This window comes from Giraffa tippelskirchi, chromosome 5, assembly GCF_054371585.1.
Source record: "Giraffa tippelskirchi isolate mGirTip1 chromosome 5, T2T-mGirTip1v1.2.pri, whole genome shotgun sequence".
Classification (NCBI taxonomy): Eukaryota; Metazoa; Chordata; class Mammalia; order Artiodactyla; family Giraffidae; genus Giraffa; species Giraffa tippelskirchi.
The window spans coordinates 164,419,227-164,443,477 of NC_137279.1; the positions used below are offsets into that span (position 1 = coordinate 164,419,227).

The 24,251-nt window shown below is 41.6% G+C and overlaps 1 protein-coding gene across 1 annotated transcript in view; it reads left to right on the top strand.

Moving 5' to 3' along the window:
- The first annotated feature begins 2,889 nt into the window (after positions 1 to 2,889).
- Positions 2,890 to 24,251, top strand: part of PLPP3 (phospholipid phosphatase 3) — a 90,425-nt gene continuing 69,063 nt past the window's right edge. The window contains exon 1 of the mRNA XM_081486770.1: positions 2,890 to 3,487. Within this exon, the coding sequence (XP_081342896.1) occupies positions 3,349 to 3,487 (139 nt within the window). The 5' untranslated portion in view covers positions 2,890 to 3,348. The remainder of the gene's footprint in view (positions 3,488 to 24,251) is intronic.

A 24,251-nucleotide genomic window follows, 5' to 3' on the forward strand; every position in this document is an offset into this window, starting at 1 on the left:
AATTTAAATTATGTAATTACTTTGAAATGACACCACTCTAAACTATCAAGTCTGTTCTGTTGCATTTTACTTGCTAGTTGGTTTGTCCAATTTTAGGATTTAAAGCAAAGAGGCCTTCAAATGTATGCATCTGGGGAGGCTGTTTTATATCCTATTATCTAAAGAATGATACTGACATTATGCTTATGGGTTGTTCAAGTCCATTTTAATGAGTATCTGTAGTGTTCTGCTCCTTTGAAGAGTTATCCAAATGTAATAGTTGTTTGCACCCAACAACATGCATCAATTAGCACTATGATCTTTTTGTTATGGAAAAAGTAGCCCACAGAGCCTTGTAAATGGAAATATAAAGCCCTTATTTAAACATTCATTTATTTCCCCCTTTTTTCCACTCCTGGAATAACAGATTTTTATCCTTCTTAATAAGTAGCTGAATTTAATCCAGGGAACCTTAAAGCCAAAAAGGTTCCTGGTATTCAGTGTAGTGCTGAAGTTTACCATCAATCTTACTCAGTAACTTTAAAGAGCCCAACAGTGATTGCTGAGTTATACCATTTAACTACAGTAAAAGTCTAGCTTTTCAAAATGTGTATTATTAAATTAATAAAAGTCATTTCATAGAGAGGGAAAAACAGACAGGAGATGTAAAGGGAGGTAATTTAAAATTCAAATAATAGAACAGAGGACTCTACAGTGGGATATAAGTGGCTGTCAGTGGCACTTATGATTCTCAGAGGACTTTTGATGCTCAAAGGAGGGAAAAATCAGAGAGGGCTGCTGAAGTCTCAGGGACTTGCTTTTACTTTTCATCTGGGATTCCAAAGACGTAGCTTGGTGATTTAGAACTTCAAGGACGATCATCAAAACAAGGAGCGTGGGGTGGGCAAGGGTAGACACCAGAATCCCAGAGTTCCTTTTAGAACGTCAGTAAGGTTGAAATTGGCTTTGTATTGTTTCTGCTCTTTTAACACTTCAGGAGGAAGCATTTCTCACTGTAAAGGTGTCTAAGGGATCGGTTCTCTTAATTTCCCTGACTTTTCCTTGCTGCTATTTGAATGGAGAATGTTGGGTCTAATCTGCAGCTAGATACTGCAGCTCCAAAACTGTCTTGGAGATTCAGTTACTCTCTCTTTCAGAAGACAGCGATTTTGCCTCTCTTTGCCAACCCACTGGTTGCTATGCAGTCTAGACTTGAGCTTAATTCTGCAGGCACCAAACTCTGTGCGAGGTACCTGGGAGATGCTTCAGAGCTGATAATCTACAGAGGGCACTAGTCTTTACTAACTATAGCACCAAATCAGATTGTGATAAATGCTACGAGAGTAAAGTGTTGAAGGGGAAGTTAATTCTATCCAGGGGTCAAGGAAGGGCTCAGAGAGAAAGTGACATTTCAGACCCTAAAACAAGAGAAGCATTTTGGTAGTTAGAGAAGGTATGGATGTGTATTACAGACAGAAGGAGAAGGAGGACAGTGTGTGGAGTGGGAAACAACTATTGGAGAAAAGGCAAGTGGCTGGTGGTGGCTGGATATAAGGTTACTGAACCCCATAACAAGTCAGTATAAAAAAGAACATGATCAATATAATGTATAAAAAAGCTACAATATTTCTATTTCTGGATGTACAAAAAAAAGACATCTGGAAGGAATACCTATTTATGGTACTGTGTGCCCAGTTTTCCTATAGGTACTACAGCAGTTAGAAGGAAAGGCCCTTGCCTTGGAAATGTTTGTACTCTACCTGGAAGAAAAATTAAGAATTAAATAAATTTTATAGTAAAATTAAAAATTAAATAAATTTAAAAGTAAAATTAAAAATAAAGTAATTTAAAAGCATATAACAGTCTCTAAGGCAAAGCATTAGATCACCCCCAAACTACCCCCCACCCCCACATAGTGGTACAGGTAGGTTGGGGGCCAGTTGATCTAGTGGAGGGCTTGGAACTCCTTCACCCTGGAAACAGAAGTAAAAATCACAATTAACACCTATACCTGGCACTGTTCTAGGCCCTGAGGTAGATTAGCTATTTATGTCTTCACAATTCCTCTATTTTGGAGAAACACATTAACTCCAGTTTACATATTGGGAAATCGAAGCACAGAGCCGCGGCCAGGCCAGGATTTCAAACCACAGGTTTAGTTCCAGAGTCCTGCAGTTCTTTTCCTGTTCCTATCCTCGGAATCCTGGGCTTCCCTGCCTGCAATGCAGGAGATGCAAGAGAAGAGGGTTTGATGCCTGGGTCAGGAAGATCCCTTGCAGGAGGAAACTGGCTACCCACTGCAGTATTCTTGCCTGGAAAATTCCATGGACAGAGGAGCCTGGCAGGCTACAGTCCGTGGGTCCATGCAGTCACAAAGCGTCAGACACGATTGAGCACACATACACACACGCACCCTCAAATTTTACCCCAGTATCTGGTGCTGGGTGTTAAGATCTTAAAAACAATAAAAAAAGATTTTTTTCCTTTGAATATTTTTGGGATAATACGATTCAAATCAAAATAAAGACTTGAAAGCCCCAAACGTGTCATGGAGAAGAAAACCGCTTTTGAGTTGTACAGCCTAAACTTTTGCCTGACCCAAGGCCGGCAAGAAAATGTTTCTCTTTATACTTTTTTTCCCCCTCCTTTTGTGACAGTTCAGTGTTTCTGAACGCTAGGGGCTCCCGGATTCTCTGGTTTGAGAGTAACTTTTCCTTTTAGGATTTTTTTTTTTTTTTTTGGAAGGGGGTGGGGGAAAATGTGGCCTTAATTATCCTACGTCTTAGGCTGCTTAAGGAAGGGGCTGTGCTTTCAGAATCCCTTCTGAGCCAAGTAAGGAGGTCCCTCTCTTTCCCTCTCTCTTTTTTAAAAGGACCTCGTGCAATAAAAGTGCTGAAAACAAACCCTGGTGATCACAGCGGCAGCCGCGGCGGCAGCAGCAGCAGAAAGAGGAGGAGGAGGAAAGTTGGAGTCGCGGCAGCGCTTCGGGGTGGCTGGGCTCGGCTCAGCTCCGCTCCGCGCAGCTCCCATTCATTAAGCAACCAGGCGCGGAGGAAGGTGGCCGAGCGCCCGGGCTGACCACTCGAGGCTTTGCGCACAGACACGCCAGCTCCGCGCGTTGCAAGCAGCGCAGCGCTGCAGAACTTTCCCCTCGAGAAGTTGGCTCTTTTCACCCTGGACTTTCGAACGATTCGGGGTTGAGACAAGAAAAGCAGAGGAGCCCCAGGGGGAGCAGAAAGCACCACCGCCTGCCTTTGGAAGCGGGCAGCGGGGCCGCACTCTCCCGCCGCGCCCCGAGCAGCCTCGGCCGGGAGGCGACCCGGGCGTCTGGGTGTGTGGTTGCTGTCGCCAGGCGTCTTGACCAGCGCCATGCAAAACTACAAGTACGACAAGGCGATCGTCGCGGAGAGCAAGAACGGCGGCAGCCCGGCGCTCAACAACAACCCGAGGAAGGGCGGCAGCAAGCGGGTGCTGCTCATCTGCCTGGACCTCTTCTGCCTCTTCATGGGTGAGCCCGGCCCCACTGTCCCTCGGGCCCTCGGCGCCCGGCGCGCGTCCCAGCCCTACACGGGCTGCGCGCGGGGCGGCGTCTCCCGGCCGCGCCGCGCCGTCCGCCTCCGGGGCCCCTGCAGGCTTCTCGGAGAGTGTTCGCGCGGCTCTCGGCCCCAGGGTCCCCGCCCTCTCGGTTCCCGCCGCCTCTCCGGCCTGTAGAGGAGTGTCGGGAGCGCTGTAGGCTTTCGCTGGCCACTTGGACACCGAATCCTAAAAGCCGAGCTGCAGTTGGAATCCCGGGCAGAATCCCAGGAAAAGAGTGGGCTCGTCCATTTAGGAAAGGGGAAGTCGATGCAACTGGGACCCGGAGCCGGAGTAGAGCTGGTTGGACATCCATCCAAGTAAGATGGATCTCCTGGAGCGCCGGGCTCCCGCCTGGAGAGCGCTGCCTTCCCCCGGCCGAATGTAAACATCCAGCCCTTCCGCTGAGACTGCCCTGGCCTTTTCACTTGCTGCTCTCCTGAACGCCCCCCAGGGGTTGGGAGGGTGCTGTCGAGGGGCTTGATGCCTGGTGCCGACCCAGCAGTCACTTTTAAAGCGCCTACTGTGTACCAGGTGATAGTTTTGACTGGCCCTCTCCGTGACTCGGTGCAGTACGAGCGAGGAGGTCCGTTTCACCAGTGAGGAAACTGAGGCACTGGGAAAACTAGCCACCGTCCTGCATTGGGACCACGATTAACTGTACTCCTGAAACGTTGAGGCAGTAGCTTGCTTCTGTTTTCCAAACTATTTGGAAGTCACAGCTAGAAAAAGAGTATAGGGAGTGGGGTGGGAGGGTCCGGAGAATTTATGAACTGCCCCCGGGGCGAGGGGTGGCTATTGACAAGAATCTACAGGAGTTCACAGGTTGAAGTCAGCTTAGATTTTTTTTTTTTTTAAGCGAATCATGGTGAAATGGAAAGCGTGCAGGACTTGTCATCAGAACAGGGCCACTCTGTCACTTGCTGAGTGTGCCACCTAACTGCCTCTTTGGCCTCAGTTTCCTTATCAATTGAGTGAGTGGGTTGAACTAGTTGCTCTCTGAGGCCCCTTCCTGCATTAAGAACTCGGATTTGGTCCAGGGGCTGTTCTGCCAACTCTGCTAACTGAAGAAACATCTGTGTTCCCAATTTCATTCCCTTAAAATAGAACTCCTGCACAGGAGGTTCAAGTCTCGTTTGAATTGCATTTGTGCACGTACAGTGTGCAGACCAGAGACTTCTTGGGCTGGAGTCCCAGGTCCCTGTGTTCATGACTCTGTAGCAGGGTCCTTACTGAGGTCCATCTGTCCTTGGCTTGACTGTCCATAGTGAATTTTCGGAGTCAAAGAAAGAAGAGACTCTTGGAGTTTAAATAGAAGAATGACCTCCTTTAGATACACAGAGACAGCTGAAGGTCAATTGTGCTCTGTGGAAGGGAAGAAAGGTGCCTGTAGTTCAGGTGGCAAATCCCATTCTCACCTCTTCATATAAATTCAACATTAAGATGTTATGTAAAGGAATTGTCACTGGGGGGCCCACCTTCCTGAAGGCAACCGACTTATGCACAGTGGGGAGATTAGTGCTTAAAGTCTCCTTGCCAAGCTATTGAATTTTTAAGAGATCCTCCCTGGTCCTGGGGGAGTACCAGGAACCCAGAAACACACTGAAGCTGTTTGCTGTAAACTTATCTGGGGCTTCCAGTCTTCACTGGTGCGTTTTGTTGGTGGAAGGGTGAACTCTTTCTAGACTGTTGCCATGTACCCTCCTATCTCCTACTTGGTGGTTAGGGAAGCAGAGCTCAGACAGTTTCGTTACCTTTCCCTCCGCTTTCCACTCTGATTTCAGAAGGCAATCCCAAGAGATGGTGTGTCTTATCAAAGGAAAAAGTGTGAAGGAATTTGCAGAAAGACATACCTATCAGCTATAGTTTAGCCAGGGACACACAAATCCCAAGATACTGTTGTGCATTGAAGGTGTGAGTAAGGTGTACATTTGTGCATTTCAGCTCTTCATCTGCCCTGACTCTCCCTGTGTCCCTTCCAAAGCTAATATTCTATACCTAGCTGTTTGTTAAGTTTATTCACTCTGGGCCTGTTCCAGCAAATGGTTTTGTTTACTATAAAAAATGTTTATAAGATAATAGGATTTTCTGTTTTACCATAAGAATCACACAGCTGTCCGTTTTAAGGGTATATGCCTTGCCATTAACATCATGTCAACCAAGTCATTTAAAAAGTGTCTCCCCTGTGCATAGACCAAATCACAATAGCACTAATTTGATGCCCCTTGACCTCCTTTAATAGGAAACACTGCAAGGTAAACATTTACTTGAGAAATTTATGCAGGAGAACTCCCTTTGACTTCCAAAAGAAAATTATTAGCACAACATGTGATTTTAATATTCCACACATCACAGTCCTAAAAAATTGTTTCTACTTGGTTCACTTTTTGCCTGGAACTGTCAGTCATGATTTAATTTTTATATAGTCTATTGATCATGTGGTCTGGATTACAAAGCCCTAATATATGAAAAAGGGAGACACAGTTTTCTGTTTATTCTCTCACAGGACTATACACCAAGATTCTTCTCCTTCTGTCTGGAAAAAAATAAGAGGCAATGTGCAATATACATGTTGTTACCTTTTAAATTCTTGGTGAAACAATAGAAGTCCACTCGCCTTTGAGGGCCAAAGGAATCTGGTGTCAGAGAATCACCTGTGGGAGTTTATATCTCAGAAAATAGCTGTCTTTGCCAATTATTGCTTGTAAATATGGTTATGAATCTTTGCATAGTAGTTTTTCTGAAATCGATTTTGTTCTCCTTTCGGTTGCATAATATGGATGGCCTTCTGTTTTCTTAATGCAATGCTTTTGCTGTACCAGGTTACAAGAGAGCAGCAGAGACCATTCCCATGCAAGGAGGAAGGAGCATCTTTTCTATCTAAGCTCTATTAGACTCTTTGTCAAGTAAATTAGTTTATGTACTTTTCACTGTAACCCTGATGAAGAGACTATCTCCATTTTATAAATGAGAAAACTGAGATTCACACAAGTCAATTTGAGTTGATCCTTAATCTAGCGGGATGACTGGAGTCCATCCTCCTTCTCTCATCAGAAGAATCCTAAAACTCAGATTATTAGAAAATTTTTAAAGCTCTCTTGACAGAAAGCCAGGACTTCTCTGGTGGTTCAGATGTTTAAGAATCTGCCTGCAATGCAGGAGACTGGGGTTGGATCCCTGGGTCAGGAAGATCCCCTGGAGAAGAAAATGGCAACCCACTCCAGTATTTTTGAATGGGAAATCTCATGGACAGAAGGAGCCTGGTGAGCTACAGTCTATGGGGTTGAAAAAGTTGGACACGACTGAGCAACTAACACACACACACACTCCCCCTCCACATTTTCCAGCTAATTATTAGCAATGAAACAGATGGATAAAGGTGGTTTAGCTCTTCTGGTCAGTGATATGGTCTCATTGCCCTAAGGCATTGCTTTGATTTGGGGCTGTTCTAACACTGAGTAATTCCCAAATTTTGAGGGTGCTTTTTCACCCCATGAGACAGTGGTTCCAAAGAAAGCACAAACAGCAGTGCATAACTGTAGTGCAAATGTGGGAATTTGGTAAATCTATATGGAGCTTCTCTGCTTCATCTCATCTCTTCCCTGTCTGTCTCCCCAGGTATTTACTGACTGCTTCCTCCCAGCCCATGCATTTTGATAGGTGGGCAGAATTAGACAGGTCTAGCTTTTTGTCAAGGGCTCTGTTCAAGATCCTTCATCCTCTGAGATCTGTGAACCCATCTGTGAGATGGTGATCAGAGTAGCCTCTCCATTATGTTGCTGTGAGCATCAGAGGAACTATTGGATGTGAAAATTATTTGTCATCTCTCAATACTTGGGCAAATGCAAAGGATTTATAACCCAGACCCCTAGATGAAGCCTTTTGTGGCTATGTTTATATGCTGTGTCTCACAATCATAGGTAGATGAGACCATGAAACAAAAACTCAATAACAATATTATAGCAAAGACCACAAAGCATCCATGTCCAAGAGGAGAAGGTCACACTGGCCTAGTAGGTTGAAGAAGATGATTTTCATTCATTGTTGATCTAAACTTTAGCTGAGAAGGCGACCCCTAAAATTTAGTAGTATTCTGAGCCATCACATCTTCACAGTATATTCTGATCATGCTTTATAGAAGGTTCTTTGTTCAGAATTTTGAGCATTACTTTGCTAGCATGTGAAATGAGTGCAGTTATGTGGTAGTTTGAAGACTGTTCCTCCTTTGACTTGTGATACTGAGGTTATGGTGGGGGTGGGAGATGTTTGAAGGAGAAGGTGCTCAGGCAGGTTTGGTTTGAAAGGCTTGGCTCTTGTGCCATTCCTCACCAGGAAACACAGTTAGTGAGGCAAAGAGAAAGAAGCTCAAATGGGTAAAAATAGAGAATTTTGATAGTCAGCAACTATGCTATTAACTTAGTGGTTCTAGAACGTTTTTGGACACTTCTTGATTTGCAGTTAAATGGCTGAAATAAAATTCTAGAACTGGTTCAGTCTATGGGATAAATAAAATTATCATGTGTTATTATTAAACTCTTCACTCTTTAATAGTGAGAGGGAGGCCATGTGATGTAGTGAAGAGGATGGGAGACTTGGCGCCAGAAGTTCAGTTTCCAGGGTGGCCAGTGCCAGCAGCTAGTTGTGTGGTTGTGGCAGGTTAGTTTTTAATGGGTCTCAGTTTTTTCCAACAGTGAAATGACTGGTTGGGCAGGATGATATCTAATGTCAAAAGCTGCCTTGTGACATTCCAGGACCGATTTCTTGTAGAGAGGAATGACACTTGGATTTATTGAATGTCTACCTGGTACCTGATACCTGTGCTCTTCTTAGCTCTTGGTTGTATATTAGCTCAGGAAGTCACAAGAATAAGGGCCTAGGAACAGGAGCTCTTGTCTTGTACTGCCGTGTCACTCACTGTGTGACTTTGAAAACATTCCCTTAACTTTTGTGGGCCTGATTTCTTGATTATGATCACAAAGGAAAGGGATTAGATAATTTCTCAGATCCCTTCTAGCGCTGACAATTTTATGAATCTGTGCTGATAGATAACTGATGTAGAAACCCAGAAATTGCTTCTCATAGATTATTTATCAACAGTTGAATTTTTATGTTTTTGTATCAAAGCAGTATTGCTGATAATTAGCTTGAATTGGGGTTCATTCTGGAGGGATAAAGAGCATTGTCTTAGAGTTCATCCAATATGCTGAGAAACTGGCTAGGTTTTTTCCTGGCCAGATGCGTCCTTTCACCTGCTTCCTAAAATTTATAGGATTTACAAGCGAACAAGGAAGCAAGCCCAACAGGTTTTTCCCTTCTATTTTTTTTTTTTTTTAACTCTGCTATTATAGTCACTAAGTATGTGTTTTTAATAATGGAGCAGACTTTGATAACTTAATCTACCACATGAACCAAAGAATTTAGAAATAGATTTTTGCTTAATAACTAGTGAACCTTCCAACCAAGAAGCATCCTGCCCTGATTGAAATGAGAAGGGAGCCTCCATTTCGTAGGTAAGCCCTGCTGACTCTTCCAGGACAGTTGAAAACCTCTGTTTCTTCATTGTCTGGATTGGCTAGTTTTTTTTTTTCTCTTAGCTCTTTCATCCCTTTCTCTTGTACTTGATATATACCATAGGGGCATAGCTGCCTTTGAGGGAGATTGTTAAAGTTCGAGTTGGTGACCTCTTCCACTTTTAGCCCTATTGATTTCCTGTCAATTTGAGATTCTTTCTTTTCCACTTCCTGTGCAGTTGTTCGGGCTGGCAAGCCCTGTTGTGCATAGCATGATGTTAATGATGCCAACCCCCTGGGGCTACTTTGTTTGAAAAGTTTTATTAATGGAGACTCGCTACCCTGGGTGTCAGTTCAACACGGTACACATTATTTGGGGAGTGATAACTTTCAGAATTCCTGCTATATCAGTACTTCATAGTCTCAGCTAATAAGGACACCTGTCTGGTGTGAAATACAGATTCTCAGGCTTCTTTATGGAAGATTCAAATTCAGTATGCTCTGAACCATGGCCTAGGGTTCTGTGTTTCATAAAAGCTTCTAGTGATTTTTATTAGGCTAAATTTGAGAATCACTGTTTTGTTTAATAGCTAGTGTCTTAATGGCGATTGAGAAAAAGCTATTGGTTTATAGAGAAGGATTAAATGTGGCACTTTTTGAATTGTTAGGTTGTATTTTTTTTTTTTTTCTGTTTGTGGCCAGTACACCTGTCTTTTCCAATAAAAGTGCTTAAGACACCTAGAGATGATCATACTAAGTGAAATGAGTCAGACAAAGACAAATAACATATGATATCTCTCATATGTGGAATCTAATTAAAAAAAAATGATACAAATGAACTTCTTGACAAAACAGAAAAAGACTTGCAGATGTTGAAAACAACCTTACAGTTACCAAAGGGGAAACGTCCAGGCAGCACAAGGCGGGACAAATCAGGAGCTTGGGATGAACCTATACACACAGTATGATATATAAGATAGATAACCAACAAGGACCTACTATACAGCACAGGAAACTCTACTCAATATTCTGTGATAACCTATATAAGAATATATGAATATGTATATGTGTCTACATGAATGTGTACCTATAAATGAATATGTGTATATGTATAACTGAATCACTTTGCTGTACACCTGAAACTAGAATAATATTGTAAATCGACTATACTCCAATAAAATTAAGAAAAAGATATTCAAGATTTTTAGAATTCTTTCAAAAGGAAAAATTACCACAGAGTGCTGGCCTGAAAGTCTCCTGTGATTTTTAGTGCAAGGACTTGGTGAATGTGAAAGTGTCCAACTCTATGCAACCCTATGGACTGTAGCCCGCCAGGCTCCTCTGTCCATGGGATTCTCCAGCAAGAATACTGGAGTGGGTTGTCATTTCCTACTCCAGGGAATCTTCCCCATCCAGGGTTTGGTGGTGTCTCCTAATTGCTGAAATCTGGGATTTTTACTTATTTTTAAACTGAGTTCTCTGTAGTGTACTTATTGAAGGCCAAGTGACCATTTTGGATAAATGAAGTGTAAACTCTATAAATATTTTCTCTTTAGATATTGAAGTTTGTTGTGTGTGAGTAAAAAGTAAAATGAATGAATTAGATTTCTAAAGAGAGCCTTTAAAAAATCAAAGTTAACTTGGCAGAGTACAGGAGAAACAGTACAAGCTTTGGATTCACCCAGAGCTGGGTTCAAATCCTGACAGAATGTCATCTACATATGTGACTTGGACAAAAATTGTTTAATCTTTCAGGCCTCAGTTTCCTCATCTGTAAAATACAAAAGCAAACCTCATGACACTCGTGTATGGTGAAGCTTAGATGATATCATAAATCTGAAACTACTTAGAGAGGTTTAAAAGTACTAAGTCATTATTGGGTGGTATGTGGCTATTATTATTCATAGTAATAGAATTTTCCTTTCCTTCCCACTGTTCTTACTCCTCAATGGTTCTATGAAATTTTCTTTAATGTTTTGGTTGCAAAGTTGCCTGAAATATATTAGGGGACACAATTGTGAAGAGAATGTAAGAAAAAGCCAGACAGGGAATACAAATGTTTTCCATTAGCCAGAGGAGAGCAGTGGCAGGTTTGGAGAAAGTCAGCGTGTGGGAACCTCAAGAGCTTTTGGTGGTTACTTTCTTCCCCTTGGAAGTGACATGGCCATATCACTTTAAGGGAAGGACAGATACACCTTAGCAAGGCTGGGAGGAAGTTTGGACAAAGGGCCTGTTTTAGGGTCAACTCTTATATGTGTCTTTTGAAAGCCCAGGGGAAAAACATCTAACTAAAAAGAGCAGCCATGTTTGAAAATAATTGGAATGCTTGTCATCCAGGGCACTCTCCATGTCTCTTGAGGAAGGGAATAACTGTGATAGTGTTATTGTTATTGTTTATGCCAACCATGTCCTGTAGATATTAGATCCTTTTAGAGAGGGGGCTTCCCAAGTAGCTCAGCTGGTAAGGAATCTGCCTGCAATGCAGGAGACCTGGGTTCGATTCCTGTATTGGGAAGATCTCCTGGAGAAGGGAATGGCAACCCACTCCAGTACTCTTGCCTGGAGGCCATGGACAGAGGAACCTGGCAGGCTACAGTCCATGGGGTCGTAAAGAGTCAGACATGACTGTGTGATTAACTTTCTAACTTTCTTTAGAGAGGAGGAAACTGCAGTTCAGAGAAGTTAAGTAACTTGAACAAGAGCACCCAACTAGTAAGGAGTCACTAAATTTTCCAGAACTCTTGTCAGCTTACCTTGCTGCCCACTTTCCAATGCAGTTTATGCAATGAAGGCTCCCTCTTTCTATTCCATTCCATTTCATTTATGTCCATTTTACTGGGTCCACATATGTACAAATGTGTTCTGCAGGCCAAATATTGCTTCTGTTTTATGTCTTAGTTCTTTGACCAGAAGGCATGTGGGATCTTATCTCCCCAACCAAGGATTGAACTCGTACCCTCTGCATTGGGAGGCAAAGTCTTAACCACTGGAACACGAGGGGAGTCCCAATATAGGACACAAATATGAGTCTTAATGCAAGGATCATATTGGGCAGTAAAGGGGACAGAGTTATATAGAGATAGCTGTGAAACAGCTTGGCGTGTGCTGACAAGCCTCTCTGTGGACATAAAGAAAATTCCATCAGAGCAATTTTTCAGTGCCTAGATTTGTGGATACTTTAGAATTTGAAAGTACCTTGATGATTTCATTATCAACAATACTGAGATCATTTTTCTATCTCAGTCAGAAAAATAGGCCTCTTTGAACAGGGAACAGGTGGGAGGTCTGAGGAGGAAGCACAGGCTTTGGAGACAGACAGGTGGGAGTTTGCTTATGGTTATAAGCTCTACACCCTTGGGCAAGTTGTGACTGTCCCCGAGGTCTCTGTTTTCTCACCTGTGAAATGGGATAGTATGCACTGTGGACCTGCGAGCTGATGCCTGGTATAGTGCATGGCGCTGGGCACTCACCAGCTGCTGTTGTCATTGTCGCCATGTCCTAGTCAGTGCTCTTCACATAGGAAGACTTGGAGGCTTGGACTGGTTATTAGTTGTCCAGTGACAGTGAAGGAGCAGGGCCTAGAACCAGTGCCTTTTTACCATTTTGCTTTTCTGGTATGTCCTTGTCAGTTTGAAACTTGATATCGTGTATGAGGTAGTTCTCCAGAGAGCTCTATTCTCATTTTTCTCTTGCTTGGGTCAATTAAAAGAGGAACAAGGCAAACAGGTTTAACTTTTAATCCAAATCAAAGGATGATAGTTGAGTGAGGCTAGTGACACATGGTGCAGATTTGAAGGACTAGGCAGTTTTTTTCGTATATCACTTTTCTTCAAATTGGCCCTTGTTCTAGAAAGTGCTTCTTACCAAAGATCACTGCTGACTGATTTGAACTTGAACAGGCACCGTCTTTTTCAAAGGACGTGTCTCAGGAAAGGAGAAAGAGAAGCCAGTGTTTTCAAAGTGTTTGCTTTTGACTGAAGAGGAAACTGAGTCTCGGATGAAATAATTTCCTCAAGGTCATGCATGAGTTGGTGGTCCCCACATTTGAAAGAAGGCTAGGTCAGTTTCTCTGACATCCTTGTGAAACTGTTGTTCCCTTAAGTTCAAGTTAAATTATAAATGATGACCTGCATTAAAATTCCCAAATTTAAAACAAACTGAACCAAACAACACACATAAGATCCAGCTGGCGACTTATGAAAGGAACTTGATGATTTCTGTGTGCTTTTAAACTATACATTGCAATCAGAGTATTGGTGGGAAGTGTGTTTTTGAGGTTTGTCACAAATTAACAAAATTATATGCCTAGAGAGTTTTGCAGAGAAATGCAAATCAGTGTAAGCGCCTTGTCATAATAAGCAGTATGCTTTGGTTCCTGTTTATGTGTCCTTAAAGCAGATAATACACATGATTATTGACATGGAGGAAGCTGTTCTCATTGATGGTTTCTTTATATCTTGCCTCCAAATTAGTTTGTGGCATCAATCTGTATAATTTCTAGAGAACCTATTTAATTTCTATGTTTATACCTGTCTTTCAAGTATGTCTTATCTTCTGCAGTTGTTTCCTGAGCATCCACTATGTGCAACCCCCCTCAGTCCCTTCTTCCCCTCGGTTTGAGTTGGGGGGTAGGGTTCCTTGCACTTCAAAATTCCCAGGTTGGGAATGCATACAGACTTTTTCATAATTTCACACATTTAGTGCCACTGACTTGGGAGTGGTAAGGCAGGGGCTGGCTATAGCTGCACAAAGAAAAGCAATGAACTTGCCTGAGGACATGGAGCTGGGTCTTGCTAGAGAAATAATAGCCCACATTATACAGAGTAGAGAAGGAAATGGCAACCCAGTCCAGTATTCTTGCCTGGAAAATCCCATTTACGGAGGAGAATGGTGGGCTACAGTCCATGGGCTTGCAGAATTGGACACAATTGAGTGACTGAGCACATAGAGAGTGGAAGAGAGTAGCAGGGGAAGCAACGGATGCTGACACCTGGAAACAGGAACATGTTTGGGAAGGGTGAGTGGTTGCAGGATGGAATGTACGTGGTGTGTATTTGCATTGAATTGAGGGGATAGAGGATGCTGGGGATGAGCCTGGAGAGACCGTCAGGAGCCAGATTAAAAAGGAGAGTTATAAATGGCAGGCTGCTAAAGGACTTGAACTTTATTTTGGAGGACCAGCGAATGAAGTCTTATTTTTGTTTTCATTTTTCTTTTTCTTGTGGAAAATTTCGTATATATATATATATATATTTCGTATATAACCAAATTCAGTATATACCTAGGATCTGGGTCATAGGGTAACTGCATGTTTAACTTTTTAAGAACCTGCCAAACCGCTTTTCCATAGCAGCTGCATCAGTTTAGAAGTATTGTAAGGTTAGTTAAAACGTGTAAGGAAAAAAAATTGCCAAAGTTTTACAGGCAACCTTTGGAATTAACATATTCATGAACAATTTTTAAGAGGGGGGTTAATCTACTCTGATTTGTGTTCGAGATCTTTGGATTTGAGGAGAGGGAAACTGGAGGCCAAGGAGGGAGATCAGTTGAGAGACAGATGGATCTGAGTTACTGGGGCAGAGAGGAGAAGGATGGGTGAAGAAGGAGATTAAAGGAAATTGGGGAGGGGTAAGGTGCAGGAGGTGGGAAGATGGTGGTGGGGCTCCTAATCTCCTGGTTGGGAGCCTCTGAATCATGGTAATGCCCCTCCCTCCACAAACACTTTAAATGCAGTGTTTGTAGAAGACTTATGAAGCCCATATTATAATAGGATTAGTAAATGCTTCTTTATATTCATAGCCTTATTAAAAAGATGAAGCTATAAGATATTATATATATTTTTTTAAATTTTATTTATTTATTTGCTCTGGAATTTTTAAATTTCTCAAATGCCCCTTAAAATAAATGGGCCATTAGAAATCCTCTTGGTTTAGGGAAACAGTTTTCCATGGGTTACATGGTATTTTTAAAAATTTTACTGAGACCTAATTTATATACCATAACATTAATTCATTCAAAGTGTTCAATTCCCTGGCTTTTAGTATATATTCACAGAGTTAAGCAACCATCACCACAATAAATTTTAGAAAATTTTTTTTATCACTGCAACAAGAAACAAAAACTGTACCTGTTAGCTGTCACTTCACATTTATCCTCCTCCTTCCCCATCCCATAGCAACTGCTGATCAATTTTCTATTTCTTTGCCTTTCACTCAGCATAGTATTTTCAGGGTTCACTCATACAGTAGCGTGTATGTTCAGCTTGTATCAGTTCTTCATCTACTTTTATTGCTAAGTAATATTCCATTATATGGACATACCACCTTTGGTTTATACATCTATTGGTTGCTGGAGCATTGGGTTATTTACCCTTTTTGGCTATTATGAATAGCGCTGTTATAAACGTTCATATACAGATTTTTGTATAGACACAGAATTTCAATACTCATGGGTATATTTACCTGGGAATAGATATGCAGGGTGATATGGTAACTCTATGTTTAACTTTTGGAGGAACTGCCGAATTATTTTTCATAGTGGCTGCACCATTTTATCAATAGAGGTGTCTTAAGATTAATTAAGATATATATGGAAAAAAATGCAGACGTGTTACTGAAGATCTTTGGAGTTAACATATTTATGAAAACACTATAGTGTTGCTTTGTTTGTCAGAGAATTTTTCACAAGGAAAGTTTTCAACCAGTTTAGCAGCATCACTGGGTTTAAGATGAGTAAATGGAGAATAATAAAACTGTTTTAGTAATAGCTGGGTGGTCAGCTAGACCCACTCATACGCTGAGTAACATACTTCCAGAAACCAGAATGTGACAAGCAGATTCCTGCTTCAGTAAAATGAAAAGCAGCCTTGGCTCTTCAGAGTACCCTGAAAACAGTTAAAAGTACAAATATTGAAATCTGTATATCCTTGGATTTGCTTTATGATATTTTTAAGACCATGAAATAGAACTGTAGGTCCTGATAAGACTGATTTCTTTTTTTCCATCCTTTCCCCACTGGAGATACAGCTGTATACATGGTTGCCTCTCAGAAACTAAAATTACAGTCCATCTTTTAGATTTATGTGCTGGACACTGGGTGATATTAGAGTATAAGACACAAGGACAAATCTTTAGAAATAGGTTGGAATTGAAAATTACAGTGCAGATTAAGCTATAAGTTAATGAAAAATTAAACCACATACAATTCACGAGAGTGAGGAAAAGGCACTCAACCTTTAATATTAGTAACTTTAGATGATATTTCACTTGATCTTTCCAATTACAGAATAAGGTAGATGTCAATAACTGGTTTTGCAACTCAGAGAGGGTAAATGATTTGCCCAAGTTCACACAACTAATATGTGTTAGACCTGGGGTTTGGACTCAAGCCTGACTAAATAATGGCAGTTGCTAACATTTACTGAGTGCCAGTATATGCCTCTCACTGGGCTACACAGGGTGCAGGCATTCTCTTATTTAATCCTCCCAATATGCCTATGAAGTCTTTATTACTGTTATCTGCATTAACAGAATTGAGGTTCAGAGATATTAGAAATAACTTAACAAAAGGTACAAGCAGGTGAGTTTGAATTGGGGTCAGACCTGAGAAGTCTGTCTCATGAGGCCATTCTTAAACAATAGGCTCTCCTGCTTTTGTTCTATTTCTGAAGCTCAAGTTTTCCCCACTGTTTCCTTCCAACTTTCACGTCAGTAACACATGAAGAATTGTCCAAAATGAATTAGTCTTGTGATCCTTACCCTGGGTTCCCTGGACCTGTCAAGGTCTACTAGGGCAATCACAGGGCATCTCGTGCTCTTTTCAGAACTTCAAAAATATCTAACATGGACTGTACGTTTTTCAATGATTAACTTGCCTAGGTTAACTGAGAGCATTGGCCTCTGCCCGGACTGGTCAAAGCACTGGCTTTCTGTGCTGGTGATTTGAGTGTGGAATGCTACCTGGCAGATCACTCTGGTCTTGTTGGTTATTTCCACTCATTAGGAGATGTGATTGGCACTTCCCATGCTTTAATTAACAGAAGTAGAGAAATGACTTAAATGTAGTTTGCTTGGTAAATAAAGATGTCATAGACAGTCATGGAAGAACATCAAGGGATCTTTGGTGGTGAAAATGTTGAACATTCTAGAATGGACAGGCAGCTCTGTGGATAGTGGACACTGATTAAATGTCTAGTGTCTTCTTTTGAAGCAGCCGCTTGTATTGCTATCAAAGGGAGGAACTTCTGGCAGGCTGAGATTTTAAAATATTTCCAAAGGTGTCACCAACTTATAGTAGTCCTCCCTTAATCTGCTGTTTCCTTTTCCATGTTTTCAGTTACCCTTGGTCTAAAAATATTAAGTGGAAAATTCCAGAAATAACTCAAAAGTTTCAACGTGCAAGGATCCCCAGCTGTCAACATGGGCTGCTACTGACCTCCAGCCATCCATGTTGTTATGTCTTGATGATCCAATCACCCAACGCAGATGGTCCTGCTCCTGACGTAAGATCAGAAGGTCAATAGTCACTTAATACTGTGTCGAACTTTATCTTATCATGTAGGTATTGTGTCATTTTATATCATTTCAAGAAAAAGGGTGTCTACAGTACAAGCAGATATTTTGAGAGAGACCACATTCACATAACTTTTATTGTAGTATATTATCATAATTGTTCTATTTTATTATTTGTTATTGTTGTTAATCTCTTCCTTTGCAAAATTTATAAATTAAACTTTCTCATAGCAAGGTATACACAGGAAAATTCATAGTACTTATATTATTCAGTACTGTCCACAGTTTCAGGGACCCACTGGAACGTGCTAAGTCTCTTCAGTCATGTATGACTCTTTGTGACCCTATGGACTGTAGCCCGCCAGGCTCCTCTGTCCACGGGATTCCCCAGGCAAGAATACTGGAGTGGGTTGCCATGCCCTTCTCCAGGGGATCTTCCCAACCCAGGGATTAAACCCGGGCCTCCCACATCGCAGGAAGATTCTTTACCATCTGAGCCACCAGGGAAGCCCCAGAGGTCTCGGAAGTCTCCCCCCAAAATAGGAAGGCTACTGTACTGGCATCTTGTGTTCAGCAGGCTTCTCATTTAAATTTGTTTAAAGAAAATGGCTCCAATGACACAGAAGGAGGGATGATGGTCCCACTCTTTGGATGGTTTGTACTGTAGGCATGGTGTGAATGCAGACTTCTCTGGGGCTGGCTGGGAAATTAAAGTATACTTCTTGGGTCAAAGCATTCAAAATACAGAGCTTTCAATCTCAGGGGAAAATAAGCCCTCTTGATTTTAGGTTTAATTTTCCAAAGGCCAACTGATGGAGTTGAAGAACCTTTAATTATAATTTTGCTTTAAATTGGTTGTTTGTAGTTGTGTTGGCCTCAGCTGTGAAATCCAAACATTTATTATTAATTAATAATACCTTTCACTGAATAAACACAAGCTGGAATCAAGATTGCCGGAAGAAATATCAATAACCTCAGATATACAGATGACACCACCCTTATGGCAGAGAGTGAAGAAGAACTAAAGAGCCTCTTGATGAAGGTGAAGGAGGAGAGTGAAAAAGTTGGCTTAAAGCTCAACGTTCAGAAAACTAAGATCATGGCATCTGGTCCCATCACTCCATGGGAAATAGATAGGGAAACAGTGGAAACAGTGTCAGACTTTATTTTTTGGGCTCCAGAATCACTGCTGATGGTGACTGCAGCCATGAAATTAAAAGACGCTTACTCCTTGGAAGGAAGGTTATGGCCAACCTAGATAGCATATTTAAAAGCAGAGACATTACTTTGCCAACAAAAGTCCGTCTAGTCAAGGCTATGGTTTTTCCAGTGGTCATGTATGGATGTGAGAGTTGGACGGTGAAGAAAGCTGAGCGCCGCAGAATTGATGTCTTTGAGCTGTGGTGTTGGAGAAGACTCTTGAGAGTCCCTTGGACTGCAAGGAGATCCAATCAATCCATCCTAAAAGAGATCAATCCTGGGTGTTCATTGGAAAGTCTGATGTTGAAGCTGAAACTCCAATACTTTGGCCACCTCATGCGAAGGGTTGACTCATTGGAAAAGACCCTAATGCTGAGTAGGATTGGGGGCGGGAGGAGAAGGGGACGACAGAGGATGAGATGGTTGGATGGCATCACCGACTCGATGAACATGGATTTGGGTAGACTCCGGGAGTTGGTGATGGACAGGGAGGCCTGGCGTGCTGCAATTCATGGGGTCGCAAAGAGTCGGACACGACTGAGCGACTGAACTGAACTAAACTTCACTGAATAGTGCTACCAAATGATAATGTGTGCATTAGATAATTTGAATGTAAATATTCTTTCTTGCCTCAGTTCATTTTTCTCATTCTAGCTCTTGAGCTCCCCAGCCCTGAAAAGCCCACAGAAAAATATATGCAAACCACCCTACTGAGGAGGTCATTTTCCAGATATCAACCTGAAAAAGGCTGGGAAAGGAACATTTTTGAACACTTCCACTATAGTCCAGCACATTCCCATATCTCATCAAAGTCTACAACTGTGAAGGGAAGATATTACTGTAACTGATTTTACAGATATGGCAGTTGCCCTTGGGAAAGGTCGAGGAGCTTGTTGGGGATCCTGTGTCTACAAAATGGTGGAACGCCTGGGATAAGAACCAACCAACACCTATGTGAACTCTTTTCTCCCATGGTGAAGAATGGCATTGAAATTTGCACTGGCTGCTATTTTCAATAATAAGCATATGAAGAGCCAGCAAGCCAGCCAGAAAGTTCTAAAGTGAAATGACCAGGCCTTATGAAGTATTCAAGTGTTATTTGGGGGTTAAAGCATTTTGCCCATTTTACTATTGTTTGTTTCTTTGCAAATTCCTGGAAGATAGAGATTAGACTCAAAAACCTCTGGGCTGGAAGTGGGAAGGGCATGAACTAAAGAACATCTATCTCCATTGCAGGCAGTCATGCAAGGGGCTGGTTAACCTGCTTGAATTTCACAACAACCTATGGAGGAGGGTGTTGGAGTTCATTTCAGTTTTCTCAGAACCTGGTTAGCCCTACCTGTCTCAACTCTTTTTGGTGGGTGGTATATTAATAATTCAGCTAGTTCATCACTAGCAGAGATTGTTTACTAAGGTTGCAGGGGAACTCCTTTGCTAGAATCTGCTTGGAGCTGGTAGCTTGGACCATATATCCACTTTGATTGAAAATATGTCACAGAGCATCCCAACTCCAGTTCTGCAGAACTTGAGACGAAAAGGGCAGAAGCCGTGGCAGGAGAATACTTTGCCGATTTTGTACAGGAAGGGAATGACTTTTCTTCGTGCAGAGGGATAGCAACCTCAGAAGATATTGTTAATTCTTCTTATTGGTCTTCTGCAAAGGAGTTAAAAAGGCCGAGAAATGTGACATTTTGAGTGCAGCAGCTTACACTTGGGTTAGAGGCTCTGTGTATTTCCCAGGCTATTGTAGGGCTCCTATTCAGCTGGGATTTGAATGGAGTGTGATTTGCATGAGAGCAAGTGTATAAAGTAGGTCTTTTTTTCCCTTTCCTCAAAGAAGTTTTGTGGCATTTCTTTTTCTGACAGAGTTGGCATGAAGCTTTGACAAACACAGAGCCATGGAGAAGTTAAACAGGACTGAGAGCAAGCCCATTCTGTACAGATCCTTCACGCTTAGAATGCAGAGCAGCTGGCAGGAGGCAGCTCAGATCATAGGAGTCATGGCAGGGGCTGTTTGTCTGCTGTGAACTGGTGATGAATGGGAAGCACTCACAGGACCAATGGGAAAATGGATCATTGCCTATTTACCATTCTTTGCGGTTGGGGGAAACTACAGATGAGAACATTCCTGGGACTCAGCTGGCTATCTTATCTATCCTTCAGTATTTATTGAGATAAATACAAAGAGATAACAAAGAAATACTAAGAGGCGGATCCTGCCCTCAAGGGGTAGGTAAAAAGATGAGAAGGGAGACACACATTCATTCTTGGGGAAAACATGACCAGGTGTCTTGAGCTGATCATTAAATGAAAGTTTAAAAATAGGAGGTCTACGAGGCAGCTCCATGCTGATCCTGGGCTGTGTTCCCAAGTTTGCTGTATTAGTTGGGTGATAGAATGGAGGTGATGATTCATTCTCTGCCTACTTCATGAAGCTCTTGAGACCAAGAGTATGGTATCATGTTTATATAAGGAAAATGCTTTACAACTGTAAAGTCATATTTGTACAATGGATATAAATGTGTGTGCACGTGACTTCCCTGGTGGCTCGGACAGTGAAGAATCTGCCTGTAATGCAGGAGACCTGGGTTCAATCCCTGGGTTGGGAAGATCCCCTGGAGAAGGAAATGGCAACCCATAGTCTGAATCTGCTGTCCTCCATTCTCCCTGCTTTTATCCCATTTTATCTTTAATTAAAAAAAATAGTTATTTATTTGGCTGTACTGGATCTTACCTGCACCATATGGGATCTAGTTTCCCGATCAGTGATCAAACCTGTGCCCTCTGCATTGGGAGTGCAGTCTTAGCCACTGAACCAGCAGGGAAGTCCCTATTCCATTTTAAATGAATTCCTTCATACACCTAGATCTGAAAACATTCCTTTACAGGTTTTATTTCTAGGGGGATAGGCTCTCCCATATATTATTTATGCATTAACTATATAGGAATAATTTCTCAAAACTGTAATTTTAATCACATAGGTCCTTCTTTTCGGGATTTTTTTGACCACCACCACCCTCCTCCCCACCCTGCCCCCCGCCACACACCACCCTGGTTGACTATACTAAGACTTCTTAGTGTATTTGAGACTCTTTAGAATCTGGCCCCAACCAACCTGCCATTCCCTTTCTTCCCATCCTCCCCAATCCCCACTTTATGCCTTTGCCCAGATGTTTCCATTCTGTGATTATTCCAGGAACTTTCCCACCAAATCATTTCTGTTTGCTCCAAAAATGTTATTCACCTCTTATCATCAATTCAAGTGCCACCCAATCTGTGAAGCCCTTCTAATTTCCTCTGGGCAGAATTAGTTCTTCTTTAGGCGATCATAGCACTTTGTATTGACCTTTCTTATGTCAAAATTTTTGGCTTATTTTATAGTTTGGTACAGGTCCATCTTAATAGACTATGACTCCCTTGTATAGAACAAATGCTTGAAAATTTTTATTAAAGTCAACACATTGAAGAAAGTGTCAATAAAAGGCTGTTTTGGTAAATATAAACAAGAAGCAAACAGGAAAATACAATTTTGTTGCCTATACTACACAACCTTAAAGCAGCTACTGGCACAATATCTCTTCTTTCTATAAATAGCTGAATTATTATTAAGTATAATTATAAAGCTAAACACTGGGTGCTTAATACATACTTCTTGCAAATCAGTGTGATGAAATGGAAAAAGCCTTCACTTGCTAGAGTTTGTAATAGCTTATAATAAAGTATTAATTAACCTGAGAGATTGGGAGTATGTACTTAACTAAAGGCAGCTAGATATTTTAAGTTCAATTTTTACATTATATAGTGTTTTGAACTTGGTCAACAGATTGAATTTGTACTAACCATGATAGCTCCCATTAAAAAAAAAAAAAAATCGAAGTTATCCTAAAAGCTAGGGCTATATTTTAGGATGATTGGTGTTTTTCATCCTAGTCCTGCCCTAAGGAGAGGCTCTGTGAATGAGCAAAGCAGAAGCCTCCTATCCGAGAAAGATGCCCAAGCGGAAAGTTAAGAAATCTGGGTTTATGTCCTAACTTTCTTGTTAACTTACTGGATCACTTTAGCCAAGCAACTTTCCCTCTCTGTGACTCTGTTGCCTCATCTGTGAAATGGGGCATGGAGAATTCTCTGGGCATTTCCTCTGTTCCATAAAATGTCATGAAGTTCACATTGAAGGAGGAAGGGAAGGCTTTTTTCTCCTTTCAACTCTTTTCTGTTTTATCATATTACTGTTCTGTTTATTTCTTCTGTCACATCAACAGTATTTGATTCATTGCTTTTACCCACTGGAAAAACTTTTAAAAACAATCTCTTAATATCCTAAGACACCACAATTTGTATGTTTACCTTTTTAGATATTTCTCTGGGTTAATCTTGCTTCTCATAATTCTGAGAAGGCTGAGATTGAAATACCAAAATGTATGATTCAGAAGAGAAAGGAACTCCCAGAACAGAGCACCTAATGTGTTTTATTCAGTCCTTATGATATCCTTGTGTAATGGATTATCACTCAGATTTTACAGATGATAAAACTGAGGCATGAAGAGGTTAGGTACTAGGAAGTAACCCCAGTGTCTACCTTCCTATAAGTTTAACCCAGTATTGGCTATGTTTGGTTGTCATGCTGGTAAGTCATTATTAATATTAATAATAATATCAATCAGTTTTATAATTAGAAGCCCCTGACTAATTGGTGGTGATGCATCACTTCAACCAACATCCATTGAGCACCTTTCATGTACCAAGTGCTGTGCTTGGTGTCGGCGTCTAATGATGAATTGGATGTAGTCTTCTAGAGTCTTCTAGAATGGACACTGGGCAGTAGCAGTTCTAGAAATACAATCTGGACACTGTATAGAGGTAGCAGAATTGAGCTGGGGGGGCTAGGGGTAGTAACACCACCACTTGTTTGGATGGCCAACTCAGGAGAATGCTCTTGTGCACTGTTGTTGAAAACGGCATTGCACTGAAGAGCTTCATTGAGCTGAGCGATTCCTCTGCCTAAGTTCTAACCATTGGTACAGTGACCATCCTTTAGAATAATCTTAGAATGCAGGAGTGGCAGGGCCCAAGGATCAAGGGTTTCCCCTTGCCCGCTCCCATCACATAGGTGGGAAAACTAGGCTCAGAGAAGTTTACTCTCTTAAGAAAATGAGTAAAATCCAGAGCAAATAAAACCCTTACCTTGTGCAGGTTCAAATTTAAATCCAATAAATACCTTATTTTAAAGCACCCCTTTACACCATGGATTTGGTTATTCTGTAAATCAGATAATGGTCCCATGTGTCATAATCTACAAAGCCTTTTAAACCTTAACATAACATCCCAAAGCACAGTAATGCACTCTTATAGTAAAAATATTCCAAAAATATGATTATGTTAAAAGGGGATAACCCTCTCACCATCCCTCCAAATTCCATTCCCTGGAGGCATTACTGTTAACAGTTTGTAGTTCCTGCCAACCTTATTTTGAGTGCACAGG